The 15,657-nt window shown below is 39.5% G+C and overlaps 1 protein-coding gene across 3 annotated transcripts in view; it reads right to left on the bottom strand.

Moving 5' to 3' along the window:
* Positions 1-15,657, bottom strand: part of LOC124147935 — a 44,995-nt gene that overhangs the window by 5,676 nt on the left and 23,662 nt on the right. For 2 of the 3 annotated variants that reach the window (XM_046518787.2, XM_048399538.1), the window contains exons 2-8: positions 10,324-10,827; positions 8,280-8,389; positions 7,581-7,848; positions 6,172-6,321; positions 5,556-5,616; positions 4,923-4,969; positions 923-1,013 (exon numbers count right to left, since the gene is read on the bottom strand). In XM_046518787.2, the coding sequence (XP_046374743.1) occupies positions 923-1,013; positions 4,923-4,969; positions 5,556-5,616; positions 6,172-6,321; positions 7,581-7,848; positions 8,280-8,389; positions 10,324-10,827 (1,231 nt within the window). Of the gene's footprint in view, positions 1-922; positions 1,014-4,922; positions 4,970-5,555; positions 5,617-6,171; positions 6,322-7,580; positions 7,849-8,279; positions 8,390-10,323; positions 10,828-11,428; positions 11,561-15,657 lie in introns of those variants that run through there. The other variant, XM_046518788.2, reaches the window with a different exon arrangement.

The following is a 15,657-nucleotide window of genomic DNA, read 5'->3' as shown; positions in this document are numbered from 1 at the left end:
TTGTGAAATTTAGACACGAAACATAAGGATCGAGATGCTAAATATATTCTCGGGCGCCTCTTTTTTTATATTGACCAAGTTGCTTGAGCGTTTTCTTGATCAAAATTATGTTTTAAAAATCTGAACACAACCTTACCCGTACCCCTACTAGTTCGATGCTGTAAATAGTTACTATTGAATTAAAATACTTTGGTGGAATAATTACAAATTGTATTTATTTGTGTGTTTTTTTATGTGTCGATGTTTGTTTCAGAAGTGGATTGTAAAGTAAGGTATTTCGATTTCATATACAAGAGTATTTCAGAGAATTCGTTAGATGTACACAAGTAATAGTATAGAATGCATTTTTTTACTTAAAGACGGAACCGCCGTCATATAGCTGGAATATTGCTGAGTGCGGCGTTAAACAACAAACCAACCAACCAACTTAAAGGCGGTAGACACATAATGGCATCCACACATTCCTCACATGTGGGGACCAGAACCCGGTCTTCGGCGTGAGGAGCGAACGCTTTCACCACTGGGCTATTCCACTGCTTCGTATCTAATCCAATATAACCGAGATTCTATTCTATTTCAGGCCCCCGCATGTTAACTATTTTTAGGAAAGATATTTTTTTTATTCATGTTAACAGATCTGCCCCTGATTGTGTAAGTGGGTGAGTTTGATTTTATGCCGCTTTTAGCAATATTCCAGCTATATCACGACGGGGGACACCAGAAATGGCCCCCCCCCCCCCCACACACACACACACACACACCCGATTGTGTAAAATATTAAACAAAAAACAATTTTTAAGCAAGGCTTTGAATGATCCTTTGGAACAAATATTTGTATGAATCTTTCCTAACTTTCACATTTATTTATTCATTTGTTTATTTATATCCTGTTTAAGAAGACCGCTATTTGGTCTGGTCTTACCTGTTTTTGACAGCACAGATACAGACAAGACACAGCAGGACGGTGAGGACCAGGAGTCCCCCAAGAACGCTACAGCAGATGATGAGCAGGTCTGAGGCAAAGATAAACATCCGGTTATTTCAACTATGATAATAGGACATGTCGTGGTGTCGACGCTTGCCTTTTGGCAAGTTGTCAAAATATCGTGCCATTCATGTGATAAGCAAATAGTCCTTACCCATGCTATGCAGTAGGATCGACATGTTTTAACATTCTCGACTACATTTTTAGATTTTTTGATTTTTTATGACTGACCTCAACAGCGTCATTGCCGACAACATGTCAGCAGCAATGTTATCAAACCCCGGAAACAAACAATAGAAATACGGATAATGTTTTACAAGTAATTCCGTTTGCTAATTAGATTTAGTTCTCAGCTACCCTCACATGCTGACTTCTCAAAGGGTCAGTGATTGACTTTACATCATGCAAAAGACTGGACACTAGGGCTGCAACGATACAGGAAGGTCACGATACGATACGCATCTCGATATTCTGGTCACGATACGATACGTATCTCGATACGCAATGATAAAAAAACAAGACTTAAAGCATGTCAAGATTGAACCTTTCATGATTTTGGAACAGTCAAAATTATTTTATAATAACAAGGCTACTGAAGTTGTTCAGCTTCAAAGTGAAACTTTCTCTAACTTTCCTTAAAAACAATTCAAAGTTCAAACACCAGAAAATAATTAATGTGCTCCACCAGTGATACAACGTCAAAGAATTTTGATGCAATGGTCGAAGAAATTGTATCTGAAATTATTGTTTTATCAGGAATAATATTTTCCAATATCGTGTTACCTTAGTTGCAGCTTTTACTATATATATATTTCAAATTATAAGAACCACAAGTGTAGCATATTGGTACTGGTGATTGCTGTTGCAGGATATTTTTACACATGGAACAATTTGACCAGTCACCCTAGGGACTTCCCGTGCTACATGTATTTCGATTGCGAAAACGTTATGTCGGTGTAAAACCTGAGCTTATTAAAAATGTAAGTACGTTTTTGGGAGCCATGCGTTTCCGCGCGCTATAACCAGGTTAGCGGTTTATTGAAAGGCACAATAGCGAGGAAACGCTGTACTTGAGATTTGCGTTCCGTATCGGGGCGTATCAATAAATGGGCCTACGTTTATCGTATCGTGGGTCAAGTATCGCGATGCATCGGTGTATCGTTTCACCCTTACTGGACACTCACGGTACATGACAGTGGAAAAGTTAGTGTACACTCACACACTACCAGATGTTCACACACTACAAGATCCTCACACACTACATGTTCACACACTACACGATCCTCACACACTACAAGATGTTCACACTACAAAATGTTCACACACTACAAGATGTTCACACACTTCAAGATGGTCACACACAAGATGTTCATGCACATGATGTTCACACACTACAAGATCTTTACACACTACAAGATGGTCACACACTACAAGATGTTTACACACTACAAGATGTTCACTCACTACAATATCCTTACACACTACAAGATGTTCACACATTGCAAGATCCTTACACACTAAAAGATGTTCACACAATACAAGGTGTTCACACACTACAAGATGTTCACACACCACAAGATCCTTACACACTACAGGATGTTTACACCCTACAAGATCCTTACACACTACAAAATGTTCACACGCTACACGATGGTCACACACGACAAGATCATTACACACTACAAGATGTTCACACACTTAAAAATGTTCACACGCTACAAGATGGTCACACACAATATGTTCATACATAAGAAGTTCACACATAAGATGTTCAAACACTTCAAGATGTTCACACAAAAGATGTTCACACACTACAAGATCCTGAAACACTACAAGATGTTCACACAGTACAAGATCCTGAAACACTACAAGATGTTCATACACTACAAGATCATTACACACTACAAGAATTTACACACTTCAAGATGTTCACACACTACAAGATGTTCACACTACAAGATGTTCACAAATTACAAGATGCTTACACACTACTAGATGCTCACACACTACAAGATGTTCACACACTGCAAGAGCCTTACACACTAAAAGATGTTCACACACTACAAGATCCTTAAACACTACAAGATGTTCACACACTACAAGATGTTCACTCACTACAAGATCCTCACACACTACGAGATGTTCACACACGACAAGATCCTCACACACTACAAGATGTCTACACACAACATGTTCACACACTACAAGATCCTCAGACACAACAAGATGTTCGCACTACAAAATGTTCAATCACTACAAGATGTTCACACACAAGATGTTCACACATAAGATGTTCACACACTTCAAGATGTCCACACACTACAAGATCCTTACACACTACAAGACGTTCACACACTGCAAGATCCTTACACACTAAAAGATGTTCACACACTACAAGATCCTTACACACTACAAGATGTTCAGACACTACAAAATGTTCATACACTACAAGATGTTCACACGCTACAAGATGGTCACACACAATATGTTCATACACAAGATGTTCACACACTTCAAGATGTTCACACACTACAAGATCCTTACACACTACAAGACGTTCACACACTGCAAGATCCTTACACACTAAAAGATGCTCACACACTACAAGATGTTCACACAACACAAGATGTTCACACATTACAAGATCCTTACACACTACAGGGTGTTTACACACTACGAGATCCTTACACACTACAAGATGTCCACACACTACAAAACGTTCACACACCACAAGATGTTCACACACTACAAGATGTTCACATACTACAAGATCTTTACATACTACAAGATGTTCACACATTACAAAATGTTCACACACCTAAAGATGTTCACACACTACAAGATGTTCACAGTACAAGATCTTTACACACTACAAGATGTTCACACACTACAAAATGTTCACACACCACAAGATGTTCACACACTACAAGATGTTCGCACACAAGCTGTTCACACACTACGAGATCCTTACACACTTCAAGATGTTCACACACTATGAGATGTCCACACACTATGAGATGTTCACACACAAGATCCTTACACACTTCAAGATGTTCACACACTACAAGATCTTTAAACACTACAAGATGTTCACACACTACAAAATGTTCACACACCACAAGATGTTCACACACTACAAGATCCTGAAACACTACAAGATGTTCACACAGTACAAGATCCTGAAACACTACAAGATGTTCACACAGTACAAGATCCTGAAACACTACAAGATGTTCATACACTACAAGATCATTACACACTACAAGATGTTCACACTCTACAAGATGTTCACAAACTACAAGATGCTCACACACAAGATGTTTACATACAAGATCTTTACACACAAGATGTTCACACACTACAAAATGTCCACACACTATGAGATGTTCACACACAAGATCCTCACACACTACAAGATGTCCACACACTACAAGATGTTCACACACTACAAAATATTCAGACACTACAAGATACGCACACACTACAACATACTCATACACTACAAGATGTCCACACACTACAAGATGTTCACACACTACAAGATGCTCACACACTAAAAAGACCTCACACACTACAATGTGTTCACACACTACACGATGCTCACACACTACAATGTGTTCACACACTACGAGATGTTCACACACTTCAACATGCTCACACACTAAAAGATGTTCACACTACAATATTCTCACACACTACAAGATGTTCACACACTACAATATTCTCAAACACTACAAGATGTTCATACACTATGAAATGTTCACACACCACAAGATGTTCACACACTACGAGATGTTCACACACTACGAGATGTTCACACACAACAAGATGACCATCTATTATAAACTATTCATACACTACAGAATACGCAACGCCCAGAAGATGCTCACCTATACACTACAAGATTGTGACCAAGGGTATACGGAGGATTTCTTACCTTTTCCATTGATTTCACAGTTGCTTCCGATGAACCATTTCGGGCACCTGGTATGAATGGGATGATTTAGTTATACTAGGAATCTCACGGTACAATGCTTTATCAGAGGCAACTTAGATATAAATAGAATGACACATTTTTCACTGCACTTGTATTTATTGACTACACACATCCCTCGTGGTGTCGGGGGTAAAATAGCTCCCCTACCTTTCCCCAGCTAACCGGGGTTTCCTACGTGACGAGCGAATGCTTTAACAAGTAGGCTGAGCGAACGCTTTAACCACTAGGCTACCCTGTCAAGCTAGACTGAATAATGAACATGGTACATAATATATATATATAGTAGGTGAAGGACACCATGGACACCAGAAATGGACTTCACACATTGTACCCATGTCGGGCATCGAACCCGGGTCTTCGGCATGACGATTGAACGCTTTAACCACCAGGCTACCCGACCGCCCCAAAGAGAGATTAACATGAGTAGTTTAAGTAATGACAACAGAAGGATATCTATTCTATTTAACCACTGTGCCGCCCTAACACATGACGTCTATGGTATTCGTCGTATGAATGCAAGGGCAACAGAATGTCGTTTGTGTCGTTATAGTGCGTACAGATGTGTCTCCTTACCGGCACTCAGTCTTTCCGTTAACAGAGTCACAGGTTCCGTTATTGCGACAAGGACATTTGACTGAAACACAATTGAGAACATATACATGTATGTCGACGTGCCACTGAATTGTGTATGTGGATGTTATACACAAGTATTTTATTTCCAATTTCACGACATTTCTTCTGTGTAAATATAAAACGTTAACCCAAGAGAATAATCATTGTCGATTATCTGCTGAAACAGATTCCTTTGGGCGTAAAGTCAAAATAGTCATGAAAATTATATGAATACATCACTAAAAATCAGTGATGACACCAGGTGTTCGCGAAAAGAGTAACCATGTCCTGTTCTATCGGTAGCACCCACCACTAACACAATTTGTTTCTAAATAAAATCAAATGACATTATTTTAAGCTACGTAATTTACTTCCCTGCCTACATATAACATTTAAAAAAAAAATCAAGTTACGTCAGTTTTGGGCAGGACATTTGATGAAAGAGTAATCGATTTGCTGAGGCCTGCGTTGATGTCTTCACATTTACGGCCCGGTTTTTGTTTGATTTTTAACTCAGCTGTTTGCAATCTTGCCCTGGGTTTTAAACAAAACAAGATCGTACAGAAAACTAACATACCAGCACATTGTTCGCCGGGAGTACGAAGCTTGTCAGGAGAGACGTCGACAAACCCGTCGTTGCAACTACAAGTGAAGGATCGCATCTTGTGGGTACATCTGGCGTTCACGTCGCAGTAGTTGTGTGCCCGCTCCACACAGTGGTTGGTTTCTGGAAACAGCACTGGACACTTATACTTCTATTACGTTTGGCGTCTTTGAACGGAAACCACCGGAAATATACGGAAACCTTATCCTCCGTCGGTGGTTCGATCCCCGCCGCGAAAGATATGAAACCCTTTCCAAGATTGAGACGATGTAATAAGTAAATTAAAAAAAGTCCTAAATTATCCTTCCTTTTAGAATTTCGTTTTTATTGTTACGGAAAGTCGTGGTTCGATCCCCGACCGCGTCATACCAAAGGCGTTAAATTTGGTTTGGTTTCAGCAATTACCAGTTATATGACGGCGGTCTGTAAATGATCGAGTCTGGACCAGACAATCCAGCATCGATGCACGCATTTGGGATCGATGACATGTATCAACCAAGTCAGCGAGCCTGACCTCCCGATCCCGTTAGTCGCCTTTTACGACAAGCATAGTCGCCTTTTACGGCAAGTATTGGTTGCTAAGTACCTATTCTAACCCGGAATCTTCACGGGTCCAAAGGCGTTAAAAGATGTTACTTGCTGTTACCCTGCCTGGCACTCGGCATTAAAGAGACATATGTGAAACAAGGATTGGTCGGCTCGGCATACACGTTGCTATATACAGTTCAATAATCTTGAACGTGCATATAACACTTTAACGCCAGAAAGTAACCTGTCTCGATTATGGACGTAAAAAGGAAAATAGCGGTGAAAATTATGTGAATGGAACACAGAAGATGAGTGATAACACCAGGTGTTCGCGAAAAGTGTTGGCATGTCCTTCCCTACCAGTAGTCCCTGCCACTGACACTATTTACATAAAAAGGTAAATGTTTGATTGGTGCCCGACGCCGCACTTAATCAAAATTAAACAAAAAATTAAGTTCGTTGTATCCGTCAGTTCGTTATAAGCGTGTTCGTTATAACCGTAGTCTACTGTATATGACTGCGGTCTGAACATAATCGATCTGACAATGGATCTGACAATCAAATGATTTACATCATGAGCATCGATCTACAAAATTGGGATACGATGACACGCATCAACCAAGTCAGCGAGCCTGACAACCGATCCCGGTAGTCGCCTCTTACGACAAGCATGGGTTGCTGAAGACCTTTTCTTACCCGCACCTTCACGGGTCGGGAACATACGTCAGTGAAGTACATATTTTACAAATAATATTTTGGCAAATTTCTATTTGTCTTGTATTTGTAAATCCGACTCTTTTTCACACGGTAAATAAAGACAACTGATCATCTTATATCCGAATAGGAATACTCACCGGTGAATGGTTTTAAATACCAAGCAATACTGCCATTGGTTCCAAGGATCAAGTCTGTGCCCTTAAGCTTGACCAGTCCCTCATTCTCATCCCTGTGGGCTGTGCTGGTCAGGCCTTGATAGTACTGACGCTGCAGGTAGTCACGGCCGCCGGAGTTCACTTTGTCCACTGCAATCTCAAAGGTAACCAACACCTTCTCTGTAGCTATGTTGGTAACTTTGATACGCAAAATACCGGCTACATCTTGGCTTTTGAAAGCTCGTAGCAACTGAAAGACGAAGTAAATACGTGATTTATAATTAAGCATAGTTTTGTGAAAATAAAAGGCAAGAAATTAGATAAAATCATCCCCTTATTTACTTCGCGGAATTGGTAGAAAAAGATGACGTTTACAGTGCAGGTTGTGATCACGGTTGGAACAAAGTCTCAGGGTTAAGATACTCGTCTTGCATGGAAAGATTTGAAGGAAACACTAAAGGCGAATTTGATTAAGCATAAAAAGCAATACTGACCTATCCTTTTTGAATAAAATCCTCCTATGTGAAGTTTGTATATTTATCACAAGAAGATTTGATAAAGTGAAAAAATGACCATATAGTGCATTAATATATATTTGAGGCTTAACACATTATGGGCGAAAGATAATTATAAATGATCATTATTATAGAGTATGACTCGACATAAAGATAATTTCCTTACAACTTGCTGCAGTTGTGATGTCAGTTTTATATATGCATCGCTAGATTTATCTGCAAAATCTTCTGTGTAATCGTTGGCTAACTCAATTTCACCAGTGAAGAACTGTGCAGCTGAAACATTAAAAAGGACCACGTATAAAGACATAACCTTGGCTGTCAAATATATTTCAATTATTTTCCTTGAATTGTTATAAAACACATGAAGGATTGTACTGTTTGAGTGAACGAGTGTGTTATATCACGACGTGTCAACGTTATGTTGGCGAAAAGCCCGAAGTGACGTTGATCTGAGATGTTTACCATTTTAGTGAAAGCCAAGACCACAGGTACGCTGCTGAAAACCTAAGACAAGAGCCAATCTTGGATTCGAACCCGCGAGCACAGGTTTCCGGCAAGCGTAAGAGCCGCAACTCTGATAAGCTAATTGCGGTGCCTTGGGCGACTCTGTCACACGCACCCCCTTACAGAATTAGAGCAATAGTCTTTCAATAGTTTGTCATTTTACATTCACAACTTTTGAGGTAAAATCGAGCATTTTCTTTTTACGAACATTTCAAATAGTGTCACACGACGATCAAGGCTTCAACATTCAAGACCTTGAGCTTTCAAATTTTATATGGTTTGGTTTGATTTGGTTTGTTGTTTAACGCCGCACTCAGCAATATTCCAGCTATATGTCGGCGGTCTGTAAATAATCGAGTCTGGACCAGACAATCCAGTGATTTACATCATGAACATCGATCCACGCAATTGGGATCGATGACATGCATCAACCAAGTCAGCGAGCCTGACCACCCGATCCCGTTAGTCGCCTTTTACGACAAGCATAGTCGCCTTTTACGGCAAGCATTGGTTGCTGAAGACCTATTCTACCCCGGATCTTCACGGGTCTAAATTTAATATGGTAAACATATGGAGGCCATTTCCAAGTCAGTGACAAAAATGATGTCAGATGCAATCACCTATTTTGACCTTTGACAACGTCTGAGGTACAATCGAGCTTGTTCTTTCGTAGCGTCATACGACTCATGCTCAAAGGAGTTGACTGATCAAGGTTACAACATTCAAGTATTGCCTCAGTAAAGCTTACATTTTACGGTAGCCATGTGGATGGCATTTCCAAATTTGACGCATCAGTGATAAAATGATGTCCGATGCTCTTCCCTATTTTGACTTGTGGCATATGTTCCCGTGTTTAATTCAGGTGAACAATTGACTTGCTTTTGCATGTGTTTGTGACGGGTGCTAGGTTGGGCAGGATACGCTCACCTTTTCACGACACTTGGTATCATCACTGTGTGAGCGTGAATCATATGAATCAATGTTTTTTTTTGTCGTTTTTATTGAGAAGACCACAGCTTTATTTTTAACAAGAGACGTATGACGCTATTCGAAATCTTTGTAGTAAAACCATACTCGATTATACCTCAAAAGTGGAAATGGAACTGGAGGAATATTCCTCGGCAAAAATCTTCCCGTATAGTGTGAAGATCCGAGTTAGAATGGGTCTTCAGCAACCCATGCTAGGCGTAAAAGGCGACTATGCTTGTCGTAAGAGGCGACTAAGAGGCGTCAGTGGGCCTGATCACCCGATCCCGTTTATCGCCTTGAAAATCAAGGAGTGAGTGAGCATGGTTTTACGCCGCTTTTAGCAGTATTCCAGCAATATCACGGCGGGGGACACCAGAAATGGGCTTCACACATTGTACCCATATCGGGAATCGAACCCGGGTCTTCGGCGTGACGAGCGAACGCTTTTACCACTAGGCTACCCGATCGCCCCTGAAAATCAATGAAGACCCTAGGTATAAGCATACGATAGCCTAGTGGTTAAAGCGTTCGCTCATTACTCCTCAAACAAGGGTTCGATTCCTCACAAAGGATGAAGGTATGAAATCCATTTCTCGTGGCCACCGTCGGGACATTGTTAGAACATTGCTATAAAAGGAACGCAAAACCACACTCATTCACTCATATACATTTACACATGAATACACAATATACATATACACATGACTTCCTAAAGATAAGTACAAGAAACTCACCTATGCATTTTTCTGTTATGACGTCTTTAAGGTATCCTCGGAGGCATTCACATGTCCCCATTTGAGTACATCGTTCATAATTAATGACGTCGCATCCTTTGTGGGTCCTTTGAGTACATGTAGGCTGAGAGCTAGTTGTAGCGCTATTAGCCAGTGGCGTTGAACTGGTACCTTCCGGAGCCACTGTGCGTTCGAGGTTCGCACTTTGCATGTCGGACGTGATATCACGTACATTAAAGGGAGATAACTCAACGTCCGTACCATCCTGGTCATTTTGGTCGCCATCATTTTGGACAATGGTCGCTGCTGGTTTGTTAACATCGCGTGCAAGGTCACTCAGTGCTCTCATTGAAGTGAGGCTGCCAGCTTTGCCATCTTCAGCCTTAGAAGCTGTCTCGGAAGGTTTCGTGGATCCAAGCGTCGTCTGGAACCCCTTTGACGTAACTTCTCGGGGCCCGCTGTCAGTAATATTCTTATCCGACTCTTTTTGTTGTGTACTATATCCTGTATAACACACAGAAAAATAGCGTGCAAATTAGTTGTTTTCGAGTATCCATACCTAAATAAATGTCGGAAAACAGTTTGGATGCTGCTTTAAGAATAACCCTTTTAGTTTGGTTTAACTGTTTCAAATCAATACTATTCAGAAGAACACAGTGTGATGCAAAAACTAAAATTGGTACTGAAATCACTTACAATCACATCCCATTTATACTCAAGTTATAAAACATTAAAATTCCAAAATAACATTCAAGCAGAAACATATTATATAACAGTAACGTACAAAATAAAACATATCCGAAAACGCATATTTCTGAAAGATCTTTGATTTATACATGAATCATCAGTCGAAACACACTCAGATGACCGCAAAGTTCGTCAATTACAATCAACACGTTATCACTGTAGTTTATGTTCCCATACTTCTATATGTTTAGATAAATACATGTCAGACTGGTTGACGGAAAGCTTCGCAAATGCCCGCCAGTCACATGCATGCAAACAGCCAACACACATACGTTCGCATTTAATTACCATCCAATAACTATTTTTTTTCAACTAAATTCCTCGCATGCTGCGTTTTCAACAGTGATTTCTTAAATACCTTAGAGAAAGTCCAATCTCATAATGCCTCAATCATCAGAAAATGAAGCATGCAAAATTCGAAATGTCAAACCGTGAGCGCTACGAACAAAATGTCACTGTGCTACCTTGAGGAAACGTTGACCTGGCGGTCTGCCAATCGCCTAGACTGCAAGAAGAAGCGAGATGCACGGGACAGGCTTTGAACCTCGTTCAACCTTTCATGCAAATTACGCAACGCGAAAGAATCTGCCCCGGCTGTATGTAAATATTGGCAGGGTCACCTTGTCTGACCTTGTAACGAGAACTTATTTGTCCTAATAAACCAATATTTGAAGGTTTTAATTCTTTTTGCACTAGAAATAAATCAACTGTCATGTATGTGGCATGGTACAAAATACATTGAATTTCCTAAATCAGTTTGGTTACGTCTTTTTATATATGAATGTTTGAGCCAAGAACAGACTCCTTTCCCGTAACATGTTCCTCAATTGCAAGTGTTTCTCTTTACTTATAAGGAGCAGAATTTCTGCGCTTGTACACAGCAGACGTAATCAAAATTTTAAAATGTCGGTTTTAGCTTCACCAAATCAGTAAACGCCCTATCGTGTCACTGAATTGTCAGGACCAGAATAGCCATCACTGAACTGTATAGTCCAGACTCGACTGTTTACAAGGAACGTTGTATGGCAGGGGGATTTCTGGGTGCAGCATTTGGCAACACGCACTTTCTTTATATGCGAAATAGACCCGTGAAGATTCGGGGTACAATAGGTCTTCAGCAACCCATGCTTGCCCTAAAAGGCGACTATGCTTGTCGTAAGAGGCGACTAACGGGATCGGGTGGTCAGGCTCGCTGACTTGGTTGATGCATGTCATCGATCCCAATTGCGTGGATCGATGCTCATGATATCAATCACTGGATTGTCAGATGCAGACTCGATTATTTTTACAGACCGCCGACATATAGCTGGAATATTGCTGAGTGCGGCGTTAAACAACAAACCAAACCAAACTATATGCGAAATGTGTCAGTGACGGGTATCATCTGGGGAGCAGGACATGCTTACCCTTTCCGTGAACACCTTGTGTCATCACTGATTCAGTGATCCATTCATTTAATTTTCATCACTACTTTGCATTTTACACCTGGTGGAATCTGTTTGGCAGATAATCGAAACTGGTTATTCTCTGGCGTTGACGTTATATTTACATATCCGACATGTGTTTGTTGTGTGTGAAGTTTGAGTGTTTGGATTGTGTTTTGCGGTTATTTGCTGTCCAGAAAGACGTCACAAATGTCATCCTTCCTATACTGCATTAAGACTAAAAGTTTAATCCACATGAAAATATAACTGTGGGGCAGATTTCATGATTCTGTATCCTGCTATCTATCACCTGTGCATTACATTGTTTTTAAGTGTGTGTAACACCTTTATTTCAAGCTGGAGGCCACAGGCCCATTGAACATAACATTGCAGAAATACAATTACTGATAAAGTGACTTATACAATTTCATTGCATTCAATATGAATTTCGATAGCTGTACAGTAGAAGGTTTATGATTAGATGACATCAGACGAACAAAGGATTCCAGTGACGGATTTACAAAGTATTAAGGATCAATGTGTCGTTATCTTAAATCATTAAAAGCAGGCGGACATGTGTCCAGGTCAGCCAACATGGCGAATTGTATAAATCTGCCCCGACTAACATGGCTACGTTTTTCAAGGGAGGTTGTCATGACGTGCAGGCTTTCGCGTAACATTGCAGAAATACAATTACTGATAAAGTGACTTATACAATTTCATTGCATTCAATATGAATTTCGATAGCTGTACAATAGTAGGTTTATGATTAGATGACATCAGACGAACAAAGGATTCCAGTGACGGATTTACAAAGGATTAAGGATCAATGTGTCGTTATCTTAAATCATTAAAAGCAGGCGGACAAGTGAAAAATGATATTCATTTTCCACTAGACTAACATTTTGTTTTTAAGTAGTTCTATTCATAAATTTGTTTTTGGTAATCACAGATTTTCATTTTTGTCATTATACTTTTGTCATCTTCACATAAAAATTACAGATTTTGTCGTAACCCTCACTCTCAGTTTGGAAAGAATCCACACCAAACACGACCAGAACAGAGCAGCACTAAATTTCTCTCAGGCCGAGTGCATCAGCATATGAGGTACAAACAATATTTTACATTGCGGCGGACAGAGGTTAACCGCGAGTTTTTACAATTTTCATTATAATGTTAACATATTTACATAGTTTCTTTTGGACAGAGATCTCATGACAGTGAAATAACCGCTGGAGTTGTAACATGTTTGGTCTTTTTGAATAGTGTTTTGGGATGTAAATGTCTCCATGTTCATTGTAATATTTACATTTGAAGATATAGTGGAATTCATCTTCAATGTCAAAGCTATCACACAACTTGCACAAACGTTCATTCAACGGAGTTTTATTCCATATTCCGGTTTCTTTTGGCAGGCGGGGACAAGATGTACTAAAGAATAGCAATTTAAAGGATACGTGGGGAGGAATGTTTATTAAATATGTTTCAAGTTTATTGGCGATTTAAAAAAAAAAGATATGAGGAGCATTTACTAGAATTTGAAATATCCGTTTTCCAAGATTGCCAATATGTATCAGAGAGTGTTCTGGAGACATATGATTTCAACACTATACTGAAATCTAACATATGACACTGGGCTTGTAAATGACACCATTGACTACGTGATGTAAACTACATGTATATGACAACTGAAAAACAATTGGTAAACTACCCCTAAGCTTTCCCCTATAGTGTTGGATATTATTTTACATAAAATACCCAAACACATACTGCTCATTTGTTTTGGTAACAAATCGCAACAAACGTGACAAATGACATGTGCACATTAATGTAGGACTATGTATAGGCGTGTGTAGAAATATGTAGTTAAGATACTCTAGCAAACAAGTTATTTTCGTCGTACGGTACATGTGGTATACCACCTGCGGTACATTTCATCAGCATGTTGTCATGCATCCTTCATCATCACTTTATCAGAACCACTGTTGACTGACTGCACTGGCCTTTGCCAGCGCTGCGTCAATCACATAGGGGTCTACTTAACAAATATGTCAATGGACATTCACATTCATCATGAATGATATCCGTGATATTACTGGAATATTGCTAAAAGCGGCGTAAAACCATACTCACTCACTGATGTGAATGGATATTGTATTAATTACGAAAGTTCTCTTCATATCATTATCAATATCATGATACGTTCTTTAGAACTAAATGGATTTATGTTTCAAAATAGATAGCATATTCATTTTCCCTTTGAACAGTTTTCATGACATATGTACTGAGTATTCCATCAACGAATATTAGCATTTGTATCAATTCAGAAATATTATTTTCAATTATAATGTTTTACAAACACAGTTCATTTTCACAAAAAGAGAATGTTATGCAGATCAGCATACGTTGGAAATATATTTCCTATCCCCCCCCCCCCCCCCCCCCAACACACACCCCTCAGCATTCTGAATGTCTGAATGACACACACAAGGAGCAATGTCCGGACGTTCATATTCAGCATGGCAGTTACAGACAATGTTCCGAAACATAAAAAATAGGTGTCTTAAAATAGATAGGACATCGTGACCTCTTACATTTGTGCCAAGTCAATGACACCACCAGAGCCTCGGGGGTGAGATTACCTTAGTTAATGTTAACACTCGGAAAATAGTCTCAAGTAAGAATACATGTATATTTATTGTTTCAGAGCAATGTTTTCTGTAAACAATCAGGAGGTATTTTGTTTACTTAAAAAGCAATGGAGTAAGATGTTTGTTACTGTCAAAATATTTTCTTTAGCAGTGATTAATAAATGTTCTAATCTTGATGTATCACTAAATGAACATAAACATTAATGAGATGTTATGAAACATTTAACAGGGTAAACTTTCGAACTGTGTACACACGCCATTTGTCAAAAAAAGTCAAGATAAACTGAGCGGGGGGATTTTTAATATTATTTTACAGAACAGTGTAAGGGTTTTCATTTTCAAATGCATGAAAGACAATTATTTTCTTCAGCACGTTTTTCGTTTTTCTATACCAGAGCCTGATTGCTTTACGGAAACAGGGGACACAAGAAAAGGGCTTCGCACAATGTACCTACGGTTGAAATCGACCCCGGGCCATTGTTCTGACACCCGAACTCTTATATGTCTCTGAA

The sequence above is a fragment of the Haliotis rufescens genome, unplaced genomic scaffold (assembly GCF_023055435.1).
Source record: "Haliotis rufescens isolate VD_foot unplaced genomic scaffold, xgHalRufe1.0.p SCAF_2, whole genome shotgun sequence".
Classification (NCBI taxonomy): Eukaryota; Metazoa; Mollusca; class Gastropoda; order Lepetellida; family Haliotidae; genus Haliotis; species Haliotis rufescens.
This window is presented reverse-complemented; position numbering and strand designations above follow the sequence as displayed.